The sequence below is a fragment of the Giraffa tippelskirchi genome, chromosome 1, assembly GCF_054371585.1.
Source record: "Giraffa tippelskirchi isolate mGirTip1 chromosome 1, T2T-mGirTip1v1.2.pri, whole genome shotgun sequence".
NCBI classification, from domain to species: Eukaryota; Metazoa; Chordata; class Mammalia; order Artiodactyla; family Giraffidae; genus Giraffa; species Giraffa tippelskirchi.
The window spans coordinates 158931970-158948563 of record NC_137275.1 but is presented as its reverse complement, the minus strand read 5'-3'; the positions used below and the strand labels follow the sequence as shown (position 1 = coordinate 158948563).

General features: G+C 44.7%; 2 protein-coding genes and 1 long non-coding RNA gene across 3 annotated transcripts in view; 1 reads left to right on the top strand and 2 right to left on the bottom strand.

Moving 5' to 3' along the window:
• Positions 1–5080, bottom strand: part of GLIS3 (GLIS family zinc finger 3) — a 674355-nt gene extending 669275 nt beyond the window's left edge. The window contains exon 1 of the mRNA XM_081502011.1: positions 4340–5080. The gene's annotated coding sequence lies outside the window, so the exon portion shown is untranslated. The remainder of the gene's footprint in view (positions 1–4339) is intronic.
• Positions 5081–5105: 25 nt separating this feature from the next.
• Positions 5106–16594, top strand: part of SLC1A1 (solute carrier family 1 member 1) — an 83064-nt gene continuing 71575 nt past the window's right edge. The window contains exon 1 of the mRNA XM_081502267.1: positions 5106–5488. Coding sequence (XP_081358393.1) covers positions 5398–5488 — 91 coding nt within the window. The 5' untranslated portion in view covers positions 5106–5397. The remainder of the gene's footprint in view (positions 5489–16594) is intronic.
• LOC145510619 (uncharacterized) lies at positions 6251–15887 on the bottom strand. The gene is made up of 3 exons (XR_014057145.1): positions 14629–15887; positions 13050–13119; positions 6251–7730 (listed from the first exon to the last, which is right to left on the bottom strand). It is a non-coding gene; the product is annotated as an uncharacterized LOC145510619 (long non-coding RNA).

Genomic DNA, 16594 nt, shown 5'->3' with positions numbered 1-16594 from the left:
AATAGAATTGCTCTTCAGTATGTCAAGTGAGTAATAAAGCTATGGGGCAAAGTTCTGTTGGATTCAAGAGTTCAAGGATATGTAACTAACATATAAGTCTACTCAGGCCAAATAATTTTTATAAAATATCGCTTGGAGTATTACTGGGGAGATTTAATGAATTATATAGTTCTTTTACTCCTTAATTTTTAATCCCAAGAGAAATCCAAATCAAGATTGGAAGACAAAAAAGAGATTGCTAAAAAAAAAGGTATTGGAATATGCTGACAGTATCCTTCTTACTATCTATCAGTCACGAATCACTGCTGTAGATGCTAAAGGAGACTCTCGTACTCATGACCTCCTTCTCCCCATTATCACAGCATGAGGACAAAGCATCCAGCTGCGTATGTTTTATGGTGGTAGAATGCAACCAGCATACTATTTTAAGAGATGTTCAGAAGCTGATGACTTACTTTTTGTTTCTGAATGCCCCCTTTCATTTCTATGCCAAGTAAAATATAAGGCCAGGCTTGTCACCCACTGTTTTAACCTTGTGTGGCAATGTCAAAGTCTCCTTTCTTTAATAACTAACAAGAGAGTCCATGAGTTAACAATTTAAGAGAGAGAGAGAGAAACAATAACAATAAAGGAAATGTCAGAGTTACTTAAATGGTAAAAAGAGAGAAAAGATGAAGAAGGGTGGAGGGAGGGAGGGAGGAAAAGAAGGAAGGAAGGAAAGGGGCAAACAAACACACTGGCAAAATGTAATCTAGTAAGAACTGGCCAAAGGTATATTTCAGCAGGATGAAAGAATTTGAGGGACCTGGCACAAGGGAGACGTTAACATCTACTGGAGGGGTAAAATCCTAACACTTCTTGCCACTTGGCTTTAAAATCTTATCCCAGAAGAGTGGAGATTTTGTTTCAGGAGCTGAGTAGTTAAGATCCCCTCAGGTTACAAGAGAAATGCTTCTCCACTCCTGTCCAATTTGCAATTATTTGTGTCCATGAGTAGCCCAGGCTAAGAAAGTAAAAAAGAACAGAACTTGAGCACCAGGGGGTCTCCAATCTCCTCCCTCTCCAAAGTGATGCTTCCTATTTCATTTCTTGTCTTAGGCAGAGAAATCAGGTAGAATTACTGAGTGCTCGTAGCAGCAATGGAGAGATGATTCAAGAGTTCAACCACTGCCCCATTAAAACCCATGCAGTTTCCACTTGAGCACAGCACTGTAGGACCCCAGAGCATTTCCTGGATGTGGATGCAGGGATTCTTGTAGATCTTGCATAGAGTAAAATTCACATAACTCAAGAGTAATTTTCCCATAACAATTCTGTATTTGTTTCTCAAGAAGAGGTGGTGGTTTAATGCAGAGTTTGTGCACTTAGCTGAGCAAGACCACTGAGTTCAACCCCTGATCCTTCTCTGACTAGTGGAGGGAACTTAAGCAAGTTACTTAACCTTCTTTTACCTCAAATTCCTCAGTTTTAAAATGAAAATAATGATAATACACAAGATCTCATTTGATTTTTCCAGCAGCCCCATGGGATACAATAGTCCCTACTTCATTGAACTGTCATGAGGACCAAAGTAGTCAGTATGTATAAAGTGGTTAGGAGGGTGTCTGGCAAATGTTAAGTGCACTATAATTGTTTGCTTATTAATTATCTTTATTACCAGCCAAAGTGGAGCTGCCATTTAGTAAAGCATAAACACAGTTTATAATTTAACTGGCCTACATGCTTTGAACTTCTGAGATTCTTGACTTTTAGTGTAGGAGACGTTAATTATTGCAAAATGAATGTGTATGTTTAGACTCCATTCTGCTTTTTATATTACCCTATTTTTAAACTGCATAGTTCAAAGAAGCATAAAATGAGTATGTACTATGTGAGCTTTAGGTGTGAAAGTACAGTAGATTTAGGGTCCCTGACCATAATTTAAAGGAAATTACTATTGATCGATATTCAAGGGTTCTTGTGTGTGTGAAATGGCTCAAGGTTATCTTCAGGACAGGCAGGGAACAAAGGAGGAAGTAAGGAAATGCCTGCCTAGGTTGACTCCAAGTAAAACTCATGATGACACTGTTGTGTGCCAGGCACTGTTCTAAGTCTTTTACATACATTCTTGTATTCAATTCTTACAATACCCTCATGAAATAAACACTGTGAATGCCTCCATTTACACATGCAGAAACCGAGACAAAAAATTTAAGTATTAATAACTTGCCCAAGGACACCCAACTGGTAAATGGTGGTGCTGGGATTTAAACCTAAATATATCCTACCCCCAAAACCCAGGTGTAACTGTCTTCAGTTCAGTTCACTCGCTCAGTCGTGTCTGACTCTTTGCGACCCCATGAATTGCAGCACGCCAGGCCTCCCTGTCCATCACCAACTCCAGGAGTTTACCCAAACCCATGTCCATCGAGTCAGTGATGCCATCCAACCATCTCATCCTCTGACGTCCCCTTCTCCTCCCGCCCCCAATCCTACCCAGCATTAGGGTCTTTTCCAATGAGTCAACCCTTCGCATGAGGTGGCCAAAGTATTGGAGTTTCAGCTTCAACATCAGTCCTTCCAATGAACACCTAGGACTGATCTCCTTTAGGATGGACTGGTTGGATCTCCTTGCAGTCCAAGGGACTCTCAAGAGTCTTCTCCAGCACCACAGTTCAAAAGCATCAATTCTGCGGCGCTCAGCTTTCTTCACCATCCAACTCGCACATCCATACATGACCACTGGAAAAACCATAGCCTTGACTAGACGGACTTTTGTTGGCAAAGTAATGTCTCTGCTTTTAAATATGCTATCTAGGTTGGTCATAACCTTCCTTCCAAGGATTAAGTGTCTTTTGATTTCATGGCTGCAATCACCATCAGCAGTGATTTTGAAGCCCAAAAAATAAAGTCAGCCACTGTTTCCACTGTTTCCCCATCTATTTCCCATGAAGTGATGGGACTGGTTGCCATGATCTTAGTTTTCTGAATGTTGAGCTTTAAGCCAACTTTTTCACTCTCCTCTTTCACTTTCATTGAGAGGCTTTTTAGTTCTTCACTTTCTGCCATAAGGGTGGTGTCATCTGCATATCTGAGGTTATTGATATTTCTCCCGGCAATCTTGATTCCAGCTTGTGTTTCTCCCAGCCCAGCGTTTCTCATGATGTACTCTGCATATAATTTAAAGAAGCAGGATGACAATATACAGCCTTGACATACTCCTTTTCCTATTTGGAACCAGTCTGTTGTTCCATGTCCAGTTCTGACTGTTGCTTCCTGACCTGCATACAGGTTTCTCAAGAGACAGGTCAGATGGTCTGATATTCCCATCTCTTTCAGAATTTTCCACAGTTTATTGTGATCCACACAGTCAAAGGCTTTGGCATAGTCAATAAAGCAGAAATAGATGTTTTTCTGGAACTCTCTTGCTTTTTCGCTACACCTCAAAAAATTGCAGTGTACAAAGTTTGTCTTAGATTCTTCAACTTTTTTCTCTCTTTAGGACCTGTTTATCCCTTAAATACAGCCCTATCTACAACTGTAATGGGCATGGATGTGCTTATGGTCAACACTTTGGAAAATACAGAAGGATAGAAAGCAAAAAGATTCAAACATCATATTATAGCCCAAAGATGAGCACTGTTAAAATTTTGGGTTTTCTTCTAGACTTTTTTCTAAGTACATAGCTTTGTTTTATGTTTGTTTTACATAGTTGTGATCACACTATATATACAATTTTAATCTTGTTTTCCCTATTATGACATGTGTCATCTATGCTCTTAGAAATTTCATAAACTTCCTTTATAGAAGCTGCATAACGTACAGCTGCATGGCAGTTCCATAAAATATTTACCATTCCTTTCATGCTGGACATCTGAGTATTTCCAGCCTTTTTACTGTAGGATGGAAATCTTTGTCCCCCCTTCTTGATAGTTTCCCTTCTTCTGACATTTCTTCAGATCTTCCCCAGGCACACAATGACTTTGATATCCCTCTATCTTTCCTTTCTCAAAATTTATTTTCTGGAAATGAGCTGATAAGCTCATTCATACTAAAGTGCACGGTTCATAAAATTTACTTTTTCTTCCAGGACACTTCTGTAAATTTACCCAAAGAAATGGCGCTCTAATTGTGAGGAGTTAGTTATCGGAAAATTTTTAGTTGGGGAGATTCCCCAATAGGAGGAGACTCTACAATAGCAAAAAGGTGCCGGGCTGCGATAATCTAAGGAAAGCTGACGGGAAGGCTGCGGAGGTGGTGGTGTGGTTAAGGGAAGAAAAACGTTTTGTATAAGCTAGGGTGAAAAAAAACTGAGTAAAAGAACGGAAGAGAATTAGAAAATTCACTCAGCGGCACTTACCTAGTTTCTCCAACTCGCCTGCTTTTGCCTTGCCAAAACATTTGGCCTGAGGGATGGGCCCGCCCACCTTTTTCTTAGCTCCGCTCGGTCGGGTTCTCAGTCTTAATTACTTTGCCAAGTCTCACCGTTCTGGGGCCTTGGGCGGCCACAGAAACAGTCGCAAGGAGCGGAAGTGAAGTTTTAAGAGGGCCCATTCCAAGCCCTGGGTCCACAGACAGTCCTGTAGGAGCTTCACCTCCCTGGACCCAAAGAGGCGAGTTAATAATACCTCTGGGGGCGGCGGGTTAGAAACCTCGTGTGAAAGTTCACAAAGTCCCGTTCTGCCCCTAGCACCCTTTCTTTCCCTCCTCCTAGAGGCTTCAGGCTTTGTAGACTGTTGGCAAGTCCGAGAAGCAAAGGGAACTCAAGAGAGAACTCAGTTCCCCCCAACTCTCCCCACTCGGGTGCTGCGCTGACAATAGCTGGTGTGGAGAAAGAAGAGGCGTGGGGGTGCGCAGGCTGAGGTTCAAGCCAAAGGGGCCACTGACTCCGCCCCTCCGCCCCGCAAGCATGAGGGAGCAGAGGAAACCGTAAATCCGAAAACCAATTTTTTAAAAAAAGCGAAAGGCTCCAGCCTGAAACTGAGGCGGAGCACACGCTCTCCAGAGGGCCAACCTGGCTCCAGCTACAGCGCGAACGCCGTCCCGTGCTTGCTCCACGGGGACCCCGGGCGCACCACGCACGCACCCGCCTTCCTGGGCCGGCCGCTCCTCCCTCTTTCCTCGCTGGTTGGCCCGGGCGCCGCAAGCGCGGCGGCGGCAGGAGGAGCCGGGCGCGCCCGCCACGCACACCACGGGCGGCAGGCGCGGTGCACGAGCTCAGGTGGCGGCTGCGGCGGTGGTGACAGCAGCGGCTGCGGCGGCTAGCGCACACCCTCTCCCCGTTGCGCCCGCAACCCTCCTCCACTGCGCCGCGGAGCTATCGGCCGTCCTAGGGTTTCCCCGGCCCCCGCGCGCACGGGCGAGCCCCACGCACAATAGCGGCCGCCTCTATTGTGGTTCCGAGCCCAGGCGCCAGCTATGGGGAAGCCGGCGAGGAAGGGATGCGACTGGAAGCGCTTTCTGAGGAATAATTGGCTGCTACTTTCCACCGTGGTGGCGGTGGTGCTAGGTGAGATGCGTGGCGGGTGGGCGACGCGCGCACCCTCACGCGCTCCCAGCACCCAAGCCGCGTGCTGGGCGGGCGCGTGTGAGGATGGCATGGCGCTGGCGCACCCGGTGCTCGGTTCCTCGGCGCCCCCTCGGCTTCCGACACCGCGAGGGGGCTTACACTCGAGGGTGCTGATTTCTCCTTGCGAAGAACAAAGCTCCTCCGGGACACCCATTTGCGTGCTTCGCGAGCTTTGGGTTCCTCCTTTACCCAAAATGATCATAGGGGCTTGGAAGGGGGAAAGGGAAGCAAGTAGATCTCGGTTCTCACTGTTTGGAAGCAAATGTGGTTTAATTGTTTAAATCCTATCTGCTCCCCTCCCCTCCATTTTTTTTTTTTTTTTTTTGCCTGAACCATGCGTTTTCCGGACAGAGCGAGTGTGAATGATGGTTTGCGGTTGAACTGGAAGAGGCACCGTAACCTCAGGAATGGTCCCGTGCCCGGCGGGAGGGAGAGTGTGGATGTTATAGTCGGTCACTCTTCCTGGTCAGTGCCTGGAAAGGTTCCTGCTCACGAGGCGAGCCGCTGCCCGCACCCAGGCACGGACAACCTGCCAGATTTGTGCTTGAATTCAGGGGTGTGCAGTGATGGCCCGCAGGAAGTCTAGGGGAAGGGAGACCTATCAGATTTCTCCCTTTCTGTCCTGCACATCTACCGAGGTCGCCTCCTTGAGCTCCCCTCTTGCCACATTTCTATTGAAAGTAATATTTAAGTCATATTTGCTTGTTTTTAAACAAGGTGTATTTAAGTGATTCATTCGTGACACATCACTGGATCAGGTGAATATCTGAGCCTTGCTCAGAGGTATGAGTTATTCCAATTTAGACTCTGAATTTCTGCCAGGTTGTCTGTTTTACAGCTTGGGCCTTGGGATGCTCCTCTTTGGTGTTGGAGCCAAGACTGATTCCTTTCCTCCAAGACCTGGCCCAGGTGGGGACACCCAGCAGGTGAGGCTCCTTTGAAGTCCTCACCTTCCATTTGGAACCTGGAGCTGGGAGGAGGGGTAGCCTGTGCCTCTCCCAACCCCAAGCACGTTTCTCTCCAGCTGCTGCTTCTGAATCTCAGAATATTTGCTGTCACCTGCTTTCTCTCTCGGTGCCCCACCCCCAAAAAAGTCTGTGGAAGTTAATGGGATCCTCAGGGTCGGATTTGCTCCTCTAGATCCTTGTGCAAAGTCAGGTTTCTAGTAAATAAATAACATCCTGGAATTACTTTAGCAGAGGCTATCTGTGGGTGGAAAAGAGAAGCAGAGGAGCAAGGCTCGACTATGTAGCTCTATTTCCCCCAAGAAGAGTCACATGGCTCTAAGGAAGGGGCTATCCTGCCTCATCACATTTTAAATAACAGATTCCTCAAAAAGAGTGATGTGATTTTCCTGCAGCCAAATAGATGAGATGGTCTTGTTTTCCTAGTGACAAGAGTCCAGAATTAATTGTGAAATCCCTTCTTCAGGATGGTTTTGGGTAGGCTGGCATTTCCCTCCTGATGCCTTGTGGAAGTGAAATGATCCTGCCTTTTCAGCTGTGGGGTTTTCCAGAGATACTCACCTATTGACCACGTGTGGCATGCTGGTGTTGAGTTTACCGATTCATTGAAGGCTGGTTTGGCAAAGATTTTGAAAATTGTTCCCTGGCCTTCAGAACCTATCATGTATATACATCTTCCGGGTCAAGGGGGATAACATGTCTGTTTTGCAGATGTGGCCTTTGGTGTCAGATGGGCAATTTTTTCCAGTTTTAATGTGGGTAAGCCCCAGGAGCGTGATTCAGATACTTTGCTCCAGAAAGGAAAACACAATATTAAATCTGTAAGTACTCAACGGAAGTCTTTCAGCACATTTGCTCCTCAAGGAGTAACATCAGGCAGTCCTGAGCGTTTCAGCTCTTGGTCTGAGAAGTGTCAGGCCTCCATCACCCTCAGTGCACCCATCACAAGGCTCTTCCCAGGATCCTTCTCCTTTCTTCGTTCTTTGGAGCACTGGGCTTGAATACAAAAGTCACACCTCTGTCTCTGTTGTTTGTGCTAACTCATTCTGGGTTAAACCCAGAAGTGAAATTGCAACCAACTTATGACAGAGATGCTAAGTCCATCCATAAGCCCTTTTGACCATGATAGTAAGTTTATTTTTGTAACAGTCTTAATTGATACAGAGATTGCAAATACTCTCATGTAGCCTCCTTTCTGAACCTTTCAGTATGTGGACCTTAAAGAAGAAAAAAGTTTAATTTATTACCCTGACAGAATATCGTCTTCTGATTAAAACTGAAGTGTTTTGTCTCTGCTATATATAATTCATCAGCCCTGACACTTTAAAATATTTTGATTTTTGAAGTGAGGGGCAAAACTTTTTAGCAGCCAGCTGAAACCCTCTGATTTTTCAAGAGGTATGTGAGGGGAGATGAAATTAAAGGTCATCTTTATTAGGTGTAAATGTTAATTTCTTTTGTGGACAAAGAGATACTAAAAGCTAACTATTTCCTTATATTGTTATTCATGAAAAGAGACTGAATAGGTAAGTGACTTTCTTTGTTAAAGTGACTATCTTTCACTATCTGTTAAACCCTACAAAGTCCTGGAGATAACATCTTAGATTTTCAGATGAGAGGCCTTTAGTAAAATCTGATTGTATGTGTGTGTGTCAGTCACTCAGTCATGTCTGACTCTGAGACCCCATGGATTCCTCTGTCCCTGGAATTCTCCAGGCAAGTACTGGAATGGATTGCCATTCCCTTCTCCAGGATCTTCCCAAGCAAGGAATCGAACTTGGGTCTTCTGTATTGCAGAAAGATTCTTTATGGTCTGAGCCACCAGGGATTAGGAACAATTTTCACTGTATTCGTTACGATTCTTGCGGGCCTTTCCCTTGCTTCCGTAGTGTAGTAGTATGAGAACAGAGACTGGAGTCAAGAGTCTTAGATTTGAATTCTGATCCAGTCATGCTCTGTGATTTGGACAAACTCTCTCATTCTCTGGAATCCTCAATTTTCTCATCTGGAAAATAGGGATATAGATCATTCCCTCATATGCTATTAGAGTTGATTAAGATGATGTGAAAATACCTAGTTGTATGACTGGCATATAACAGGCACTCATTAAATGTCATTTTAAGGTGATCTGAATACCTTGATTCTGAGGAAATTAATATTTTCTTATGAAATAAGGTCTCTCATGGTCTTTCTCTGTTCTGCCTGGTGTCCAAGGTGATTCAAATATTTTGATGACATATTCTGTCAAGGTGAACACCAGCCTCCAGAGCACTCACTATTCATTGTTATATGGAAAGGATTAATCATTTTGTTTTTTGCCCCATAGCATGATTCTCATTTCATTTAACAGGCAGAAATTCTGAGGGAAGAATTTTTGTGCTTTCAGTGGGAATTCTGTTCAAGCAAAATCAGTGTGTGAGAATTCTGCGCATTGTAATTCAAGTCAGCCGGTAATGATCATAGCATGTGTAATGTTGGCAAAGCACTCATGGAACCCTCACCCCGCTCACAGCATAAAGCCTGATCATTCTGTCCAGACAGGTTGTACTTTATTTCAGTCGTTTGAAAAATCTGATTTCCAGCTTATGGATTTGCAGGAAAGGATATAGCTGCTGTTATTTACAGGACAGAGCCGACAAGCTTATTCTTTCTGAATAATTTTCTTCAGCATACTAAAGGAAGCAATCATTTATAGATTCAGATTCCATTGTCTAAAACTGAGAACAGTTTCTTCACATTCTTAGTAATATCCTTACCCAAGCCAGCCTCGTCTCCTCCGCTGGGGCTCTTGTAGTATATATCTAGCAGTGCTAATCTGAGTTGTGGCATAAGCTCTCTTGCTGTGTGTCAACCTGTCTCTGAAGCCCCTGAGTATGGGATGGGGGTGGGGGAATGGCTTCAGCTCAGTGTTCAGAATGTATTTTGTTATCATGAAATTCGTGTGCTTCAGCCTGTGCTGCTAGGCCTCTAATCAGCTCAGCCTTGGAATATACCAGTACTGTAACTGGCGCTTAAATCATTTGCTCATTCAACAAATCTATATCAGGCATCTACTGTGTGCCAGGGACTTCTCTAGAGCCAGGGCACATAACAGTGAACAAAATAAAAACCCCTGTCCTCATGGAGCATATGTTGAAGTGGAGACAAGTAGACAGTAAACCGGATAAAGAGGTGAACTACAATATAGAGTACGTTGGATGGTGAGAGTGTTCTAGAGTAACATAAAGCAGGGAGGGGAACTGGGCAATTATAGTTGGAATAGGGTGAATGGGAAGACCCTGCTGCTGCTGCTGTTGTTAAGTTGCTAAGTTGTGTCCAACTCCTTTGTGACCCCCATAGACTATAAGCTGCCAGGCTCCTCTCTCCCTGGGATTTTCCAGGCAAGAATAGTAGAGTTGCCATTTCCTTCTCCAGGGGATCCTCTCAACCCAGGGATGGAACCTGCATCTCCTGCATTGGCAGGTGAATTCTTTACCACTGAGCCACCAGGCCCTGCTGAGAAGGTGACAGTTGAGTTGAGACTAGAAAGAAGTGAGGGTACATGTGCATAGATATCTGGGGAGATCCCAGCATGCTTGAGGAAGAGCATGGGAGTGGAGTGGGAGGGGGAGAGGCAATAGGATGGTGTGAGCTCCTATAAGGACTTTGATTTTTTCTGGAGTTGGGAAACCATTAAAAGGCTTTGAGCAGAGTAGTGACATGGTCTGATTGTCTTAATCTGCTCTCCTGGCTGCTCTTAGACACAGCAGACACAAGGGTGGAAGCAGAGAGACCAGCTTAGGAGGCTAGTGCAATTAGCCACTTTTCTAATCTCATTTCCGTCATGGTTAGTGAAATCTTAGGAAATGCTTAAGAAAAATCAATGAGAAAAATATTGCAACTGTAAGGTAGGCGTTATTGTTTTGTCATTATGTAGATGGGGAGACAGACGTGGAACAGTGCAGGACTTGCTCAGGATCACTCAGAAAACAACTGGCAATTCCCAGTTTTACTATACTTTCCCTTCCCCCGCTTTGGACTGCTGTCCTCAGTCTTTCTCCCCATCTCCCTGGCCCTCACAGAACCTCTTGTGGATCACAGCGGTCTGGCTGTGTGCCATGTCAAAATAGGGAATGAAGACCCTGTAGTGTTCTTTTTGGGCCGCAGTTGCCCCTTTCTCCCCTGAGATTGAGAAGGGGCAGAAACATCCCTCCAGGGACTCTCAGAATTGCAGTGTGTACCCTGGAGGAACACTGTTCCTGTGGGGTTTGCCAGACTCATTAGCCAGGTTGGTCTCCACTCTAGGCTCAGCATCACCCTTACACCTTGGTCCATGAGGCTGCCCTGCTATTCTTTCCACCTTCAGAGTCTGCCCTTCTTACCTTCTACCTAAGTGGCTTGGTGTGACTGGTGCAAAGGGTGTGACTGAGGTACACGAGGGAAAAAAAAGCAAAGCTGGCACGGAGGTCGGGGGCCAGATCTTAGAGGGATTGGAATGCCACACTGATAAGTTCAGACATGCTCCTGGGGATGAAGCTGGGCAGTGACATAGTCAGGGCTGTGCTTAGAAAAGATCCTTGAGGCAGATGGATGTGGTGAATGGATCCAAGGAGGGTGATGTTGCAGGTGGGCAGAACACCCAGGGGATTATTGTCGAGGTCCAGGTAGAGAGGGAGATGGGGGCCTCAGCAGGGCAGCAGCAGTGGGAGTAGAAAGGAAAAGATGGCTCTGTGAGGTGTTCGGCAGGTTGACCTGACCCTGCTTGACTGGGTTTGGTCCTTAGAACAAGGAGGTAGTGATCTCTAGCAGGAGAGAGAGTCCTGGCGGGGGCAGCAGCTTGGAGAAGAACTATCATGCCTTCCCACTGCACAGAACCAATATCAACTTGCTGTTTGTTGCCCTGTGGTTAAGTGAAGTCACTCAGTCGTATCTGACTCTTTGCGACCCCATGGACTGTAGCCTACCAGGCTCCTCTGTCCATGGGATTTTCCAGGCAGGAGTACAGGAGTGGATTGCCATTTCCTTCTCCAGGAGATCTTCCCAACCCAGGGATTGAACCCAGGTCTCCCGCATTGTAGGCAGACGCTTTGTCTAGCTGCCAGGGAAGTCCAAGTAGTTAGAGTATTTGCTAATTTTTGCCCTCCCCACTGACCCTTGAAGAGCCCTAAAGGGAAGGAATTCTGGCTGCCCCTCACTATATACATATCACCTGTCACAATGCCTGGTGCGCTTAATACATTTGTTGAATTGTTGAGTCATTTATGACCCACAGAGATAGTAACAGGTTATCTTTGTTTATTGAATGAGTAAATTAGCCCAAACCTAAACTTGAATTCCATCATACATTCTTCTCTGCCTACTTCAGCCTCCTCTGATTTGCATCACTAAGAAGATTAACAGTTTATACATACTTATCAAGTATGTTAAACTTTTCTTCCTCACAACTAGCTTTAGACCCCTAGAGGGCAGAAGCATTCCTATTACCCTTAGCATGCACTGGAAAATAAAAGGAGACTTTAAAGTAATGAGACTGTCTCTAAAATGATGTATAAAAAAGTGAATCTGGTAATTAAACTCTCTGGGTCTTTGTTTCTTATCAGAAGGAAGAGAGGTTGGATTAGCTGGAAGAGAAAAAAGACTTCATTGATGTGCCAGCTCCCATTTATAGGTAGCCGACTGTCTGAGGTGATATTTTGTTGAGAAAGAATTGGAAACAAAAGTTCTGAAATTGATTACCGATATCTGCCAAGGGCTTACGATCAGGAAACGGTGGCATGTGTGCTGCACATTGACCCTGGGTCAGATCACTGAAGTTCCTTCTAGATTTAAGATCCTTCAGCTCTATGCTTGTGTAGTCATTCCTCAGTTCATTGCTCAGACTCAGAGGAACTCTTCCTTAGGGAACTTAGGAAGGGTTAAGGTCACTACTGGCTTCCCTGATGGCTCAGCAGTAAAGAATCCACCTGCAGTGCAGGAGTTGCAGGAGACACAGGTTCAGGTTCGATCCCTGGGTGGGGAAGATCCCCTGGATGAGGAAGTGGCAACCCACTCCAGTATTCTTGTCAGGAGAATCCCACGGACAGAGGAGCCTGCAGGGCTACAGTCTATAGCGTCACAAAGAGTTGGACATGACCAAAGCGATTTAACGCACATACACACAAGGTCATTACTAGAAGATAAAATGACCTTGATGTTGAATCAGTTGTTCTACATCTGTGACTTGGGATATAATAATGTAAATTGTGTGTGGAACTGTTACCAGGGTAATGTTCCATGTCAGCTTTAAATTTTTCATTAAAACAGTAATATGAGGTCTAAAAACTTACATTGTTTCTATACAGGAATGTGTATTTTGCACATATTTGCTTAATTAAGTATATTGGGGAAGCAGTCCTTTAGCTGACTAGATCCCAGTTTCACATATGGAAGAATTAGGGAAACCGTTTAGGGCTTTGAATACCTATGCCTGGTTTGGTTTCAGTTTTGAAACCAAATCAGAACCCATCAGAGTTGTGGAATCATTGAAAAGATTCTGATTTTTAGTTGTTCACACTTACCATCTGTCAAAAATTTGAGTAGTGGGCATAAGAAATTGGTGTTCATATAGTTGCTCAGATGAAGAAAACCCTGTTGCACAGACAAGGTACAAATAAATGGGATTAGGAATTAGCAATTGGAGAGCATATGCATGCTCAGATGAGCACTTGCTTATAAAGAAAGAAATCTTTCCACTTTAATTACTTGGGAAGAGCTCTGATTATCTTTAATAGAGCTGAGACTGGAAGTAGCTGTCATGTAGGGAGACAGTGACATGCTGGCCTGATGCCAGGCAGCTTTGTCCGCCTGAGGAGCTGCAGGTCTCCCTGGTGTTGATGTCTCTGGAGATCTGGGGTCACAGATACTGTGGGGACTAGAGCACTCTTGAAGAAAATGAACTCATCTTAGACAACACTGAGTGGCCCACTTAAACTCCTCGCAGCAGTGTGTGTTAACGTAGCAAGCCTTTCCTATTTTGAATGTTCAACATACATCTAATAGAAGACAATATTGGAGACAGTTACTACTAAGCCGATAATTCACTTTGGAGCTATAGTTTAGCCCAGCAGATAGATTTAGAAGGAGCTAATTCATTATACTTGCTGAGGAAACAGACCCAAACGGTGACAAAGAGGGCTCTGTTGTAATTAGTACGCTCCACAGTAACACCTCTGTTAATGGAAAGGAAGTGTTTCAGTGACTCACTCATTGCCAGAAATGTTACTACCCTGTGTTTGGAAAATATCTGCTGACTGCCTGTTCCATTACCAGAGGTAGAATATTTCCTTTCCAACAAATACTCCTGCACTTTCTGGGATGGGCAGACCTCGTCCCAGCGCATAGACACTTCATGCTGTGTGTCCTGGGTGATTCCCCTCCAAGGCCCAGCCCCAGCTGTGTGAGCTCCTGGCCATGGCCCGCACTCTGCCAGGACAGAGAGGAAGTTATGCCTCATTCTCCACCACAAGACCTAGAACCAGCACTGAGGAAGCAAAACCCTCCCAGCAATCCCGCAATGCTTAGCCTGAGGTCTTTGTTCCCAGGGCCCTTCTGATCACAGAGTCCATAACGGGGTCCACAGGCAGGACAGTTGTCACAGCAGATCTTCCTGTGTCCAGGAAAGGTCCTGGTACCAGCATCGTGTGACTCTGCTAGGTCAACCTATTGAAGCAAAGTGGTGGCTTTTGGGAGTAGAACTTCTGTTTAGCTGTGACCTCAGTGAGAGTCTGCACTGTGTGTTCGTTTTTACGGCTGCATTGAGATAACAATTTGGACTTGCTTTTCTCAGGGGGTTACAACTGCATTACTTGACTAAGGAGGAAACCCTTAGATGAGAATCTTGGGTGAGATTATAAAATTAGTTATTATCCTGCCGCTGTTGTATGCTTAATAATTATCTGGTTACTTATAATTCATTCAGTTCAGTTCAGTCGCTCAGTCATGTCCGACTCTTTGCGACCCCATGAATTGCAGCACTCCAGGCCTCCCTGTCCATCACCAACTCCCAGAGTTTACCCAAATTACTGTCCATCGAGTCAGTGATGCCATCCAACCATCTCATCCTCTGTCGTCCCCTTCTCCTCCTGCCCCCAATCCTACCTAGCATTAGGGTCTTTTCCAATGAGTCAACTCTTCGCATGAGGTGGCCAAAGTATTGGAGTTTCAGCTTCAACATCAGTCCTTCCAATGAACACCCAGGACTGATCTCCTTTAGGATGGACTGGTTGCATCTCCTTGCAGTCCACGGGACTCTCAAGAGTCTTCTCCAGCACCACAGTTCAAAAGCATCAATTCTGCGGCGCTCAGCTTTCTTCATCATCCAACTCTCACATCCATACATGAACAATGGAAAAACCATAGCCTTGACTAGACGGACTTTTGTTGGCAAAGTAATGTCTCTGCTTTTAAATATACTATCTAGGTTGGCCATAACCTTCCTTCCAAGGAGTAAGCGTCTTTTAATTTCATGGCTGCAGTCACCATCAGCAGTGATTTTGGAGCCCAAAAAAATAAAGTCTGACACTGTTTGCACTGTTTCCCCATCTATTTCCCATGAAGTGATGGGACCAGATGCCATGATCTTAGTTTTCTGCATGTTGAACTTTAAGCCAACTTTTTCACTCTCCTCTTTCACTTTCATCAAGAGGCTCTTTAGTTCTTATTCACTTTCTGCCATTAAGGGTGGTGTCATCTGCATATCTGAGGTTATTGATATTTCTCCCAGCAATCTTGATTCCAGCTTGTGCTTCTTCCAGCCCAGCATTTCTCATGATGTACTCTGCATATAAGTTAAATAAGCAGGGTGACAATATACAGCCTTGGCGTACTCCTTTTCCTATTTGGAAGCAGTCTGTTGTTCCACATCCAGTTCTAACTGTTGCTTCCTGACCTGCATACAGGTTTCTCAAGAGACAGGTCAGATGGTCTGGTATTCCCATCTGTTTCAGAATTTTCCACAGTTTATTGTGATCCACACAGTCAAAGGCTTTGGCATAGTCAATAAAGCAGAAATAGATGTTTTTCTGGAACTCTCTTGCTTTTTCGATGATCCAGCGGATGTTGGCAATTTGATCTCTGGTTCCTCTGCCTTTTCTAAAACCAGCTTGAACATCTGGAAGTTCACGGTTCACGTATTGCTGAAGCCTGGCTTGGAGAATTTTGAGTGTTACTTTACTAGCATGTGAGCTGAGTGCAATTGTGCGGTAGTTTGAGCTTTCTTTGACATTGCCTTTCTTTGGGATTGGAACGAAAAGTGACCTTTTCCAGTCCTGTGGTCACTGCTGAGTTTTCCATATTTGCTGGCATAGCGAGTGCAGCACTTTCACAGCATCATCTTTCAGGATTTGAAATAGCTCAACTGGAATTCCATCACCTCGACTAGCTTTGTTCATAGTGATGCTTTCTAAGGCCCACTTGACTTCACATTCCAGAATGTCTGGCTCTAGGTGAGTGATCACACCATTGTGATTATCTGGGTCGTGAAGATCTTTTTTTGTACAGTTCTTCTGTGTATTCTTGCCACCTCTTAATATCTTCTGCTTCTGTTAGGTCCATACCATTTCTGTCCTTTATCAAGCCTATCTTTGCATGAAATGTTCCTTTGGTATCTCTAATTTTCTTGAAGAGATCTCTAGTCTTTCCCATTCTGTTGTTTTCCTATATTTCTTTGCATTGATCGCTGAGGAAGACTTTCTTATCTCTCGTTGCTATTCTTTGGAGCTCTGCATTCAGATGGGAATATCTTTCCTTTTCTCCTTTGCTTTTCGCTTCTCTTCTCTTCCCAGCTATCTGTAAGGCCTCCTCAGACAGCCATTTTGCTTTTTTGCATTTCTTTTCCATGGGGATGGTCTTGATTCCTGTCTCCTGTACGATGTCATGAACCTCTGTCCATAGTTCATCAGGCAGTCTATCAGATCTAGTCCCTTAAATCTATTTGTCACTTCTACTGTATACTCATAAGGGATTTGATCTAGGTCATACCTGAATGGACTAGTGGTTTTCCCTACTTTCTTCAATTTAAGTCTGAATTTGGCAATAAGCAGTTCATGATCTGAGCCACAGTCTG